The sequence below is a fragment of the Myxocyprinus asiaticus genome, chromosome 10 (genome assembly GCF_019703515.2).
Source record: "Myxocyprinus asiaticus isolate MX2 ecotype Aquarium Trade chromosome 10, UBuf_Myxa_2, whole genome shotgun sequence".
Classification (NCBI taxonomy): domain Eukaryota; kingdom Metazoa; phylum Chordata; class Actinopteri; order Cypriniformes; family Catostomidae; genus Myxocyprinus; species Myxocyprinus asiaticus.
This window is the reverse complement of record NC_059353.1, coordinates 14,530,043-14,545,129: the sequence shown is the minus strand read 5'-3', so window position 1 is coordinate 14,545,129 and position 15,087 is coordinate 14,530,043. Positions and strand designations below refer to the sequence as shown.

Here is a 15,087-nt window from a genome sequence, read left to right as displayed (position 1 = left end):
AACTGAATTTATTTGTTTATCAAATTTTAAAGCTGAATAAAAGATGACACCTACATTTCTTGCTTGTGGACTTACAGTATTTGGTGATGTTATCAGTGAACTCTGGAGGACCAAAAACTAAGACTTCTGTCTTAGAATCATTCAACTGAAGAAAATTGTCTACAATCCAACTTTTGACGTCTCTAAGACAGTCGAACAGTGATTGCAGAGCAGTGCTATCACATGATTTTAACGGAAGATAAAGCTAGGTGTCATCTGCATAACAATGGTAGGAAATCTGATATTTTTGAAAAATGGTAGCTAATGGGAGCCTTTACAAAGAAAACAAATAGAACCTTGCGGCACCCCACAATCGATGGCTTCTGATGAAGACGATACATTTCCAATGTCTACTGAGAAAGTTCTCCCCTTGAGATAGGATGAGAACCAATTTAATGCAGATCCCCTAATACCAGCCCACTGCTCAATGTGTTTCAACAGAATTAAATGATCAATAGTGTCAAACGCCGCACTGAGATCCAGAAGAACTAAAATAACACAATTCCCAGAGTCAGCAAATAGCAACAGATCATTCAATACTTTTCAGAAAAGAAGATTCTGTGCTATGTTGTACTCTAAATTCAGAATGGTACCTATCCAAAATATCATTCTCCTTCAAAAAAGAAGAAAGTTGATAGAAAACAACTTTCTCCAATATTTTGGAGAGAAAAGGAATTTTAGAAATAGGACGATAATTGGCTAAAACTAACGGATCAAGGTTGGCCTTTTTAAGCAAGGTTTGCACCACTGCATGTTTAAAATAGGACGGAACAGTGCCATTAGTAAGACAACTGTTTATTATTGACTGAATACAGACTCCAACAATGTCCAACACTTCCACTAGAAGGTGTGGAGGAACAGTTTCCAAGGAACTTGTTGCTGGCTTCATATGCCGGACTATGTCCACTAGGTAAGGGAGGGACACAGGCTCAAAATTTGTTAAACTAGCCAGGTTACAATAATTATCACTAGGGTCATTTCCAGAGTGCAATATGCTAGACCTAATATTATAGATCTTACTGATAGAAAAATCTAAAAAATCATCACAAACTGCGGGAGAGGCATCAGGGAATGTGGTGATAATAGGGTTTAATACTTTATTAATAGTGCTAAATAAGATTTTCGGTCTACCGGCATTATTAGAAATAAGGTCAGAGAAATATTTTGTTCTAGCAGCCTTAACAGAATGCTGAGAGGTAGCCATACAATCTCTCAGGATTTCATAAAAGACTTGAAGCTTATCCTTTTTCCATTTTCTCTCGGCCTTCCTGCATTTTTGTCTTAAAACACAAGTGTCACTTTCGAGCCAGGGCTGAACTCTAGGTTTAGGATATTTCATTTTAAAAGGAGCAATAGAATCCAGAATATTACCACAAATATGATTAAAATGGGAAACCAACACTTCTGAATCCACACTAGAGGAGAGAGGCTCAAAATTACTAGTAAGCTGAGAAGAGATAAAAGCATCAGTAAACTGCATAGGTGTAGCTGAATTGAAAGAGCGAATACAATGGCTGGATGGCCTTGGATTCACTGGACAGAGAGGTGTTAAAAGTAACTGGCTTGTGATCAGACAAACAGAGATCTTCAATCTGAACAACATATAGAGGAAATCCAAAAGACAGAATCAAATCAAGTGTATGGCCTTGCATATGTGTAGCACCCATGACAGACTGAGTAAGATTAAAAGAATCTACAATTTGTAAAAATTCTGAAACTAATGGCTTATCAGGGCAGCAAACATGAATATTAAAATTGCCAAGAACTAAAAAGTCTCAACATTTGGCACAACTCAAGATAAAAAAATCTGAAAATTCTTTAAGAAAAACCTTATTATAATTAGGAGGTCTGTAGATGAGAGCACAGAAAACAGGATTACTCAAATCTACCTTACACAACTGCACCTCAAAACTAGTAAAGCTCTCTACAGATAATGATCAACATTTAACATTTTTAACAATTGCTTCCACCCCACCCCCCCTACCCACTATCCTCGGAGAACTAAAAAAGTTACAGTCACTGGGGGATGCTTCAATAAGAGGGTCCAGTTCACCAACATTGAGCCACGTCTCAGTCATAAAAATAAAGTCCAGCTCATGAGATGTGAAGAGGTCATTAACTATAAAAGTTTTGTTGGATATGAATCTTGCATTAATTAATGCCATCTTTACCGTGATAGAGTCCGTAGATTAACGCTTCGTTGTATGATTGTGTAGTTGAGTATTTGGTAGTGATAAACAATCCAATTCTCTCAGGTTGCTGAAATTCATTCCTCTCTTGCGTATGTGCGGTCTTTTTTAATATACAGCTGAACATTGGATTTGACGACTCCGGAAAAATTGGAACAAGCCAGGAATGCCTTGGGTGCAACGAACATTGAGAAGAGGGCCAACCATTTAGGCGGCTGGAACTAAAATGCTCCGTAGTCAAGAGTCTCTGAGTTGCCGAGAAAGCACTTCCTCAATTGGACTAAAACTCCACCTCGTATGCCCCGTTTTCTATAGCATTTCTTTCTGTGAAGGGCACAGTCCGGTACACAACAGATATCCACTGGTAGCAGCAAATGGAGTGGAGGAAGTGGAGGATCAGAGAACTTTTGCCCCTGTGGGTTCCAAGTGCAGAGATCCACAACAGAAGCCCGAATGTCGAGCAGAATTTGGCGATCATAAACAAGAGCTGAAGTGACTTTTTGTACCGGCAAACAGACGAACAGGACGAGGAGACAAACAACAGGTAACACAGACAGAAAGTGATGGCTTGCCGAGAAACATGCTGGTGCCATCTTTGTTTGACCAATGATGTTTTTATATTGGTATCTAACTTTTATATGGAAAGTTCGGAGTTTGGGAAGGAAGTATTTCAATGGTGAATATCCCACTTCTGGTGTTTTGAAAATAGAAACAACTTGATTTTAAACTAGTCATTGGTGTTGAAATAAACAGCACAATATTCTGGTATTTTTCAGCAACATTCATCTTTTTAGATTTTGCATCAGACTCTATTGGCTCTGCGTTTTGCAGTTACTTGGCGGCTCATATCTCGCAAAGGAGTCCAACATTTATGTCATGACATGATCACATTCCATAACTGGTATAAAGATCCAAGCCACAGTTAAACCCAGAAGATCTCTGAAAAAAACCTTCTAAAACATCATATCACCTGAGAGGAAAAAAAAGACAGCTGCCATCACAGTACTTTAACTTTTCTTCACTTTGAGTGGTTTTCACCTTGTCTTTTTCTGTCTATCACTGTTTGAGACTCTCGTCTTTAACCTTAGTCAAACTGTCCCATTTAGGAGTCCTTACAAGCAGCAAACCCACAGCTACCAGTGCCAACACAACCCCCAAACTAGGAGGTCCACAGGGGCTGAACTCTTGAGCCAGACCAGAGAGTAATGGAGCAAGAACCCGTCCCACAGCTGTGACTGACTGCCCTGCCCCGATCAGTGTCCCACTAGCCTGGGCCCCCCCACGCTGCAGCTCCAAGTCTGTGATGCAGGTGCGTCCGATAGTGGTAGAGATGGCAAAGAACGTGGAGGTGAGCAAGACCTGCCAGACATTGGGCGCTGTGGCGTACAGGAAGATCAACGTGCAAGTGAGCATGGTTGAGTGTAGCAATAAAGCAGACATGTTGTTGCCATAGAGGTGGGTGACGGGCCCCACCAGACAACCCGCAAGGGCCCCCAGTGTACTGCTGTAGCTGATCAGATAGCCTGTTACCTTTGGCTTGAGCTGAAAGCGCTCCTCCATGGCCAAGGAGAAGTTACTGTAGTACAGCATAATAGCTACAGCCATTAGAAGACGCACCAGGAACACGTCCCACATATCAGAGGAAGCCAGCAGGTGGATCCGTATCCACACTGAGGTCAGCTGTCTCCAGATAGGCTGAAAGAGAGACATGTCCCTCCAGCTCCAGCCACGATCTGCTTTACTTTGGACTGCAGATGCATTCAGATGCTGAATGTGGTTTTTATCTAAACAGTTCTGCTGGGATGAGTTTTTAAACCCATCACAGGATTTGCTGGTTTTGGTATTGCTATTGGCATTGGCATCTATACAGTGATTTAGTGTCTCGCTCCATGGTAACATCCAGACCAAACCTAAGAAGACAACATCTGGATAAGCAGACTGTGGTTTAAGTTGAACTAATAGAACACATAAAAAACAAATTAAACACTTCAGCTTTAAGGAGTAACATATATACTGTCAGTTTTGCTTACCTGCATTTAGAAGGAAAATGGCTGCACAAACGAATGAGGACAAGTAGAACCCCCCCTCATGTTCAGTGAGGTATCCGCCCACCACTGGTCCCAGGATGAATCCCACACTTGAAGCTGCATTAAAGTGGCCCATCACTAGAGGGCGCTCTTTCTCTGAGACAAGATCTGAGAGTAGCGCTCGACAGATAGAAAGGGAGTGTTTAAATAGCCCTTTAGAAAGAAAAGGAAATCACATTAAGGGGTGACTTTAAGTAATGTCACACCCATTAAATCAGCAATATGAACCACAGTAATCCATACTCACCCACTGGAATCCTGGCCAGCACAAAGAGCGCAATACTGGTGGACAGACCCAGCAGGCCATATCCAAAGGCACTGAGCAAAAGGCATGTCAACAGTGAATAGCGCCTCCCTACCACATCGCTCCAACTTCCCTGCCAACCAGAGAAAATGACATAAGACATATAAGAGAAAATTTAAGTAAAACATACAGTATATAAAAAAGCTCATTATCAATCATTCAGAAGAAGGCACTTAGACTCAAGGTTTCCATTTTTATCTCAAGACAGACAAATATTAAAGGTGCACTCAGTAATTTTTTATGCATGTGATCTTGGACTTACACATCATCAGCATCATTCAAACACAATGGGTTTTGGTTACTGATGCCATTGTAAAAATTCACTATTCACAGTTAGCCATGATTAATCCACGAGTGAAAGTGTTCAAAAACAGGGCAGTAACTGAAAATAAACGAGTAGTATTCGGCTGGTCATGTGATAATACCATGGCAGTCCCAATGACAGAACCCTCTCCATGTAGATTTAAACAGCTTTTATCAAATTACAGATTTGACTGGAGTCTTCATCTCATGTGATTGTTCATGATGTTGTACATTTGTTACAAAATGACTCTTCATTTCTAAAAGAAAACTTTTTAATGAGGAAAATAATACTGAGCGCACATTTAAGGGGGGCACTATTACAGTTTTGTGACACTATAATAGAGAGTAGTGCACACAAATTAAACAGCTTGTCATCAAATCAAACATTTTTCCCGATCATGTAAATTGTCTAAATTGCTTTTTTTAGATGTCCTAAGTTAATCTAATTAAATTTAACGCTTTCATGTCTGAGTGTGTTTTTAAAGATTTCCTGTTTCATTTGCATATCCAAAATTAAAGGCTTATAACTTCACCAAAAAAAAAAAAAAAAAAAAAAAAAAAAGAAGAAAAACGGAGGGTCAAGTGTTTGGTATTACTGTAAATAAACTTCACATTTTTTAAAGAAATAGATTATGATAAATTCTGAGACTCTCAGCCTAGAAAACTGCTGAAAAAACATTTATTTTTGCCTTTTTTCTGATTTTGACATTATATATCTCTGGGTGTAAATAAAGTGGCTCCAAAAAATGTTTTTTTTTTTTTTTGTTTTTGTTTTTTTGTTCCAAATCATGTCAACTGTAGTTGAGAAAATGTTTGTGTTGATACAACAAAGCAATCAAAAGTTATTGCTGTCACGCAGTGAACAAGGAGAGAGATGCTAGTTGAACTCAAATGCAGTATTTTAATGAAGAAGAATATAAAAACAGAAAGAGCACAAGGCTTGGAAAATACAAAGGAGCTAATTAGCTTCACTGCTACTATGGACAAGACTAGAACCGGAACAGTTAAACATTAAGGTATAAACAGGGGCACAAATGAAGGCAAACGCAAAACAGCTGAACACAATGATGGGGGACAAGTGAGGCTGAAGACTGGGCTTCTTGGGAAGTGTAGTACAGAAGGTAAATTCAAAATAAGAGTCTAGAAGACAGGGGAAAACAGAAAAGTTTGTGGCAATAGCATGACAAAAATAATTTTTCATAGTGTCCAAAAAACGTCTCCAAGTGTCCAAAAGCCTCTCCAAACAAATAAAACATAATAATTGTACATAAGAACTAATTACTCATGCAAACACAACAATGACTAAAGGTTTGCATAGCATGGAGACATGATTTTAGTAATGAGATTTAACAGAATGAGTGCCATTTAACTTAATGAGTCTGCATCATTGTGAGAGTCATGTGAACTACTTTTATGGTGCTTTTTTTGTCTTTTTGGAGCTTGGAATTTAAAAGCACTGTCCACTTTGGGTGAATGGAAAACAGCTGCTCGGACATTTTGCCTAAGATCTCCTTTAGTGTTTCACAAAAAAAAGAAAATAATACTGGGTTAGAACAACCCAATTCCGATGGAAAAATTGTGGGGTAAACTCTTCATTTAAGTCAGAGTTTTAGAGACTCATTTATTAATGGAAAGGATCTCTCACCCAGAAATGTATGGCCTACAGGCAGACAAATCTGACCTGAAAAATCAAACAGCTCAGACCCTAAGGCAAGCACTGCAGGCATCTCCACACCAGCACTCATTAGAGTAAGGCATGACACACACACACACACACACACACACACACACACACACACACACACACACATAAATGCGCAGACACTGCACACTGGCATAATGCAATAAAAAACTGTAATTGAATTGAATATGTCCTGCCTATTTCTGGCCTACAGGCATGTCATAGAGACTCAGTGTTCCTGTCTGCTATCTCTGTGCTTAACATCCAACAGATGACAAACAACTCCTTCACTTCTTAACAAGCCCCATGACCCTTCAGTCTTTAACCAGTTTACATATGTGTATGTCTGTGTGTGTCAATTGCTGATCTGCTAGCAGATGACTCATTTTACAGTAACGCACCCCTGATGTGAGAGCAATCTGCAGTTTGAGGCAACCTGTAATGTTGATTACAATACACAATTACTGCGATTCATGCTTTAATCTCCATGGAGACAGATCAGCTGAAGTAAACATGGATTATTAAATTGAGAGAAGCAAATTGATAATCATATTACTGCAGCAATTGCTGCTCAAAAATATTACTACTTACAACCACAGTGCTAGAGAAGAGCTGTAATACTCCATAAGTAGATCCTGCAATAATACAAAAAATGGAGTCTTTTAATTATTACTGCACCGGGAAACATCACTAAAAAATGTTTGAATGCCCTAAACATTTCCACCCACCAGAAATGATGTCATATCAATAAATGTAATTTGAAAAAGAATGCAAAAGCAGAAAAGTAACTTTACTTTGGGTCTTTAATAAAAAGGATGTATATAATTAGGAAAACAAATGAAAAGCTTAATGAATTTATCAATACAATGTTTTAATAAATAAAATAATAATTGTTAAAATGACCATTCTTGCACTAAAATCATCTGCATCAACTAATTTCTTTACTGTTCGGATCTTTTCTACAACATAAATGAAAATCTCTATTCTGACCTATGGCTGCTACATTCTCATTAGACAAGACATCCATCCTGAATGGAAACACATATCAGTACTGATGCAGAACATTGGCTAGTGAATTTTATAAAAGGTATATTTATGACTCTAAATTCTGATTCTGTGTTCAAAAATTTGGAGCTATATACATTTAACTTCTTTAGACTTAATGAGGTGCTGAAATCCACAGCCAGCCACTGAATTTGTCTGAGGCCAAAAATCTACAAATTGTGTTTATAACCTGAAACTTGCTGATCTGAAAGATGCAGTGTGAGCTATATTAGCTGAAAATGTATCATCAGCATTATAACTAGTGACAGACTGGAATTCCTGACCAGGCTTTTTATATGACCCTTTTGAGATTATCGTCATCAGTCAATAATTGTGCCTTTTCCTGGCCAATTAACAGAAGTCGTAATTTCTGAGCGCACGTTTCCTGTTTCAAATCTAATTCATTAAATAAATGGTATTATATATGAGCATACACATATACTGAAAATAATTGGGAAGCATACAATTGGCTTGGCAAACCACAGGAGACAAAGAGAGAATGTTAGTCATTTGCAATAGATATATGATTTCCTGGTATCTTTTTATAACAATCTATGCAAATTCATTAGCTACTGTAGTCTTAGTTTTAGATTATTAATAAGTTAAAAAAAAAAAAATTCAGATACAAACAGCTTTCAGATGCAAATCCCTTTGCAAAACAGACAGTCAACTGTTTTCTGTACTATATTGTTAATACTGAAATATGTTATTAATATAAATGCTCAGCCTCAGTGCCACCATTAAATTCAACAACAACATCAGAGAGACTTACCTACTATCCCAGCCACTGTGGGGCTTGCTCCCAGATCCTTTACATGGTGACTCAGCAAAGGGATGATCATACTGACCCCAAACAGGTCCTGAACAAAAAAAATAAAAAAATAAAAAAATATGGATTTTTAAAGGGAGAGTTCACCCAAAAATGAAAATTCTCTCATCATTTGCTCACCCTCATGCCATCCCAGATGTGTATGACACAAATGAAGTTTGACACAGCTGTAGGGCAGAGTGAATGAGTACCAAAATTCTGAAGCTCTACAAATCACATAAAGGCAGCATAAAAGTAATCCATACGACTCCATTGGTTTAATATATGTCTTTTGAAATGATGCAATAATTTAAGTGAGACACACCAATATTTCAGTCCTTTTTTACTATAAATCTCCACTCAGAATGAAAAGTGAAAGTGGAGATTTATAGTAAAAAAGGACTTCAGTATTTATCTGTTTCTCACCCACACCTATCATATCGCTTCTGAAGACATACATTTAATCAAACTGATCTGTTTCTCACCCAAATTGATTGCATCATTTCAAAAGACATGTATTAAAACACTAGAGTCGTATGGATTACTTTTATGCTGCTTAATGTGGTTTTTGGAGCTTCAAAGTCTTGATCACCATTCACTTGCATTGTATGGCCCTACAGAGCTGAAATATTTTTCTAAAAATCTTTGTGTTCTGCAGAAGAAAGAAAGTCATACACATCTGGGATGGCATGAGGGTAAGTAAATGATGAAAGAAATGTCATTTTTGGGTGAACTGTCCCTTTAAGACAGCAAAGTAAACACAGCTCAACAAACACATTTCTAGTATTACCTCTTATGTGCATGTTACAGTTGATTTTACTTGAAAAAGTGAGCATACGGAACTACATTTACTAATTACAAGAATTCTGAACTGCAGAACAGGCATAATCAAGATAATTTTGTAGTTTGAACTAACTTTTTTAAAATAATTCATAGTTTTTAATAATTCATTTTTATTACGCATTTTTAAAATACATTTTTCAATGAATTCCTCATGGTTATACTGTATGTTATATTGTTATTGTATATTACACTATATTATAATCTATTTTGTAAGTTGATGTACTTGTGACGTGAATCACAAGTTGATTCAGAGCTGAAGTTTACCAAAAGTAAAGAAGACCTATTCAGAGTCATTAAAATAGGGAGTTTCCCTGACAACTAAACAGACACACATACTTATTTAAAACTAATACAACAGTGTATTGTCACCAGGAAGCACTAGGCTATTACAACATGGCAGAAATGTAATTATTGAATGATTGAATGAATAAGTGTAATTTGTCTTTTTACAGTAAAAAAGACATGTCGGCAGACTCATATAGGCTAAGGACAGTATCTATTCTTTGCTCGGTTTTAGCTTTTGCTAAAGGCTGGTATAGGCTAATGCATGTACCCTTTTAAGACTTCCAGTCATTCAGAACAAGTTTCCAATCAGACTTCTGAAATTTATATTTAAAAAGCAAGTAAGATTTTCAAATTTAAGAGTTAATCTGCTCTTAAAGGCTTACATGTTATCAATAAGACATTCACTGCCTAAATGTCTTTCTTTGTTAACATATAACACATGCATGCTAAGCGACATCCATGCATTGGGATGCACAGATTGTGCAAAAACCCTACACAACTGAGCCCGTATATCTGCATTTTTTCAGCAATCAGGCCAGCCAAGGGCTTGATTGAAGTCACACAGTACCTCAATCTAGTGTCACGGCACATTCTATTAACTAAAAGTCTGAACTAGTGTAAAACTACCGCTGAATTAAAGCTGTGACCAACTCAAAAGTGTGAAAGAGGGAAAGAAGAGGAGAATAAGACAGTGCTCTTTCTTATGGGTGTTGTCTCAAGACAATTATGAAAGAATGCCTGTGTAACTGACATGACTATTTACTGACGTAAAAAAATAAAAATATAAGTTGCCATGACATTTATGACATATCCATTTAAATATGGGAAGCTGACAGGAAACAAAAGAGTAAATTACCTTTGTTTACATTATCATTAAGACCACTCAATAATAAACTTAAGAGGTCATGTTATAGGTTGAGAAGAGGTATAATATTATTATAATTTAACAAACATTCTAAAACAAAAAAAAAAAATGTTTGTCCCCCAACAGTTCTAGCAAATGCTCTTTATTCTCCTGCAAATGTTAGGACTCAAAGACATTGTTTAATTTCAAGTCACTGAGAAAGCCATATGAGGCAGACAGTAGACTATTTATTATACTATGCGTCAGGCATTATTATCACAGTTTTTCACATGTGCAGACAAAGGGCATCAGATCTGTGTAAACTTATGAAAGATTGACAGCATCATGTGATGTGTCATTGATATTAATGCCATACAGAAGACCTTTGATCATCGTTAAATACAAATGAGGATACTCACCATGAATCCGACCACGTATATACATCGTATAATGCGTGTTGGTCTCTTTCGTTTGTCAGTAATAGCCCATTTGGAGTTATTCATTCTCCCGCATTGACAGTCAGCAGTGCAGTCAATGCGGAAGCGTTATGCGGCGTTGCTATGCTACTTTTGACGAAACATCGTCGCAAGATACAGGTTCAAACCATCTGTTCCTTTAAAAGAGGCGTGCGATGTGTTGAGTGAGTCATATCCTCCTGGAAATCACGAATATCCTGGACTGACTGCATTTAATTGCATTATTTAAGGACTGTTTTATTTTGTGTGTACAAATGGGTAAGTTGTTTCTTAGCAGAATAGGGAACGGCAGTGTAATTCATGCAAAGGAGTCCCCATTTATGGTACAGTCCAGTAGGCGCATCCTGCATTGACGCGCTGTATTTGAACTATCCAAAGGACCCTTTTCAAGAAGCTAATACGTCTATAGTTGTTCTCTTTTTTTAAATTTTTGGTTAAATAATATGAAATTAAACTATTTTGTGTGTTAATCCTAGAATGCATATTTAATTTTTTTTTGGCAGGCCGATACATTATTCTACATAAAGTGGTCTTTTCATCTGACATTACAGGAATTCCTCAAGGTATTTGAGAGATTGTCAGATGTAATTGTTTTCACATTTAGTTTAATATATATATATATATATATATATATATATATATATATATATATATATATATATATATATATATATATATACACTATATTGCCAAAAGTATTCGCTCACCCATCCAAATAATTGAATTCAGGTGTTCCAATCACTTCCATGGCCACAGGTGTATAAAATGAAGCACCTAGGCATGCAGACTGCTTCTACAAACATTTGTGAAAGAATGGGCCGCTCTCAGGAGCTCAGTGAATTCCAGCGTGCTACTGTGATAGAATGCCACCTGTGCAACAAGTCCAGTCGTGAAATTTCCTCGCTACTAAATATTCCACAGTCAACTGTCAGTGGTATTATAACAAAGTGGAAGCGATTGGGAATGACAGCAACTCAGCCACGAAGTGGTAGAACACGTAAAATGACAGAGCGGGGTCAGCGGATGCTGAGGCGAATAGTGTGCAGAGGTCGCCAACTTTCTGCAGAGTCAGTCGCTACAGACCTCCAAAGTTCATGTGGCCTTCAGATTAGCTCAAGAACAGTGCGTAGAGAGCTTCATGGAATGGGTTTCCATGGCCGAGCAGCTGCATCCAAGCCATACATCACCAAGTGCAATGCAAAGCGTCGGATGCAGTGGTGTAAAGCATGCCGCCACTGGACTCTAGAGCAGTGGAGACGCGTTCTTTGGAGTGACGAATCATGCTTCTCCATCTGGCAATCTGATGGACGAGTCTGGGTTTGGTGGTTGCCAGGAGAACGGTACTTGTCTGACTGCATTGTGCCAACTGTGAAGTTTGGTGGAGGGGGATTATGGTGTGGGGTTGTTTTTCAGGAGCTGGGCTTGGCCCCTTAGTTCCAGTGAAAGGAACTCTGAATGCTTCAGCATACCAAGAGATTTTGGACAATTCCATGCTCCCAACTTTGTGGGAACAGTTTGGGGATGGCCCCTTCCTGTTCCAACATGACTGCGCACCAGTGCACAAAGCAAGGTCCATAAAGACATGGATGAGCGAGTTTGGTGTGGAAGAACTTGACTGGCCTGCACAGAGTCCTGACATCAACCCGATAGAGCACCTTTGGGATGAATTAGAGCGAAGACTGCGAGCCAGGCCTTCTCGTCCAACATCAGTGTCTGACCTCACAAATGCGCTTCTGGAAGAATGGTCAAAAATTCCCATAAACACACTCCTAAACCTTGTGGAAAGCCTTCTCAGAAGAGTTGAAGCTGTTATAGCTGCAAAGGGTGGGCCGACGTCATATTGAACCCTATGGATTAAGAATGGGATGTCACTTAAGTTCATATGCGTCTAAAGGCAGATGAGCGAATACTTTTGGCAATATAGTGTATATTCACACACTACCAGTCAAAATTTTTGAAACACTTACTCATTCTTTATTATATTTTTTTGATTTTCACATTTTAAAATAATAGTAAAGTCATCAAAATTATGGAATAACATAAATGGAACTATGGGAATTGTGTTGTGACTAAACAAAATCCAAAATAAATCAAAACTGTGTTATATTTCAGCATCTTCAAAGTAGTCACCCTTTGCCTAGAATTTGCAGACATGTACTCTTGACATTTTCTCAACCAACTTCTTGAGGTATCACCCTGGGATGCTGTTTAAACAGTATTGAAGGAGTTCCCATCTATGTTGGGCACTTATTGGCAGCTTTTCTTTATTATTTGGTCCAAGTCATCGATTTCAAAAAAGTTTTTATTTTATTTTATTATTGCATTTTAGTTTTATAATGAAATAAATTAATATGTTGGCACAATTATATTTTTGTCTACAAAACTAATTTCAAACATTTTTTTAAGATCATGAGAAACATTTCAGTCAAGTGTTTCAAAACCTTTGAGCGGTAGTGTGTATACAGGTGCATCTCAAATTAGAATGTCGTGGAAAAGTTCATTTATTTCAGTAATTCAAATCAAATTGTGAAACTCGTGTATTAAATAAATTCAATGCACACAGACTGAAGTAGTTTAAGTCTTTGGTTCTTTTAATTGTGATGATTTTGGCTCACATTTAACAAAAACCCACCAATTCACTATCTCAAAAAATTAGAATACATCATAAGACCAATAAAAAAACATTTTTAGTGAATTGTTGGTCTTCTGGAAAGTATGTTCATTTACTGTATATGTACTCAATACTTGGTAGGGGCTCCTTTTGCTTTAATTACTGCCTCAATTCGGCGTGGCATGGAGGTGATCAGTTTGTGGCACTGCTGAGGTGGTATGGAAGCCCAGGTTTCTTTGGCAGTGGCCTTCAGCTCATCTGCATTTTTTGGTCTCTTGTTTCTCATTTTTCTCTTGACAATACCCCATAGATTCTCTATGGGGTTCAGGTCTGGTGAGTTTGCTGGCCAGTCAAGCACACCAACACCATGGTCATTTAACCAACTTTTGGTGCTTTTGGCAGTGTGGGCAGGTGCCAAATCCTGCTGGAAAATGAAATCAGCATCTTTAAAAAGCTGGTCAGCAGAAGGAAGCATGAAGTGCTGCAAAATTTCTTGGTAAACGGGTGCAGTGACTTTGGTTTTCAAAGAACACAATTGACCAACACCAGCAGATGACATTGCACCCCAAATCATCACAGACTGTGGAAACTTAACACTGGACTTCAAGCAACTTGGGCTATGAGCTTCTCCACACTTCCTCCAGACTCTAGGACCTTGGTTTCCAAATGAAATACAAAACTTGCTCTCATCTGAAAAGAGGACTTTGGAACACTGGGCAACAGTCCAGTTCTTCTTCTCCTTAGCCCAGGTAAGACGCCTCTGACGTTGTCTGTGGTTCAGGAGTGGCTTAACAAGAGGAATACGACAACTGTATGTGTGTGGTGGCTCTTGATGCCTTGACCCCAGCCTCAGTCCATTCCTTGTGAAATTCACCCAAATTCTTGAATCGATTTTGCTTGACAATCATAAGGCTGCGGTTCTCTCGGTTGGTTGTGCATCTTTTTCTTCCACACTTTTCCCTTCCACTCAACTTTCTGTTAACATGCTTGGATACAGCACTCTGTGAACAGCCAGCTTCTTTGGCAATGAATGTTTGTGGCTTACCCTCCTTGTGAAGGGTGTCAATGATTGTCTTCTGGACAACTGTCAGATCAGCAGTCTTCCCCATGATTGTGTAGCCTAGTGAACCAAACTGAGAGACCATTTTGAAGGCTCAGGAAACCTTTGCAGGTGTTTTGAGTTGATTAGCTGATTGGCATGTCACCATATTCTAATTTTTTGAGATAGTGAATTGGTGGGTTTTTGTTAAATGTGAGCCAAAATCATCACAATTAAAAGAACCAAAGACTTAAACTACTTCAGTCTGTGTGCACTGAATTTATTTAATACACGAGTTTCACAATTTGAGTTGAATTACTGAAATAAATGAACTTTTCCACGACATTCTAATTTATTGAGATGCACCTGTATATATATATATATATATATATATATATATATATATATATATACACACACACACACACACACACACACACACACACACACACACACACATATTCAGCTCTGGAAAAAACCACTGCAAAATTACTTTTAATAGTATGTGTTTGAGTAAAATGAATTTTTGTTTTT

The 15,087-nt window shown here is 37.9% G+C and overlaps 1 protein-coding gene across 1 annotated transcript; it reads right to left on the bottom strand.

Annotated features, from left to right (window-relative positions):
• Nucleotides 1-3,284: 3,284 nt before the first annotated feature.
• mfsd9 (major facilitator superfamily domain containing 9) lies at nucleotides 3,285-11,008 on the bottom strand. The gene is given in 6 exon segments (XM_051707989.1): nucleotides 3,285-4,138; nucleotides 4,259-4,468; nucleotides 4,563-4,692; nucleotides 7,195-7,238; nucleotides 8,420-8,507; nucleotides 10,847-11,008. Coding segments are annotated over 6 exon segments (1,488 nt in total).
• Nucleotides 11,009-15,087: the final 4,079 nt, after the last annotated feature.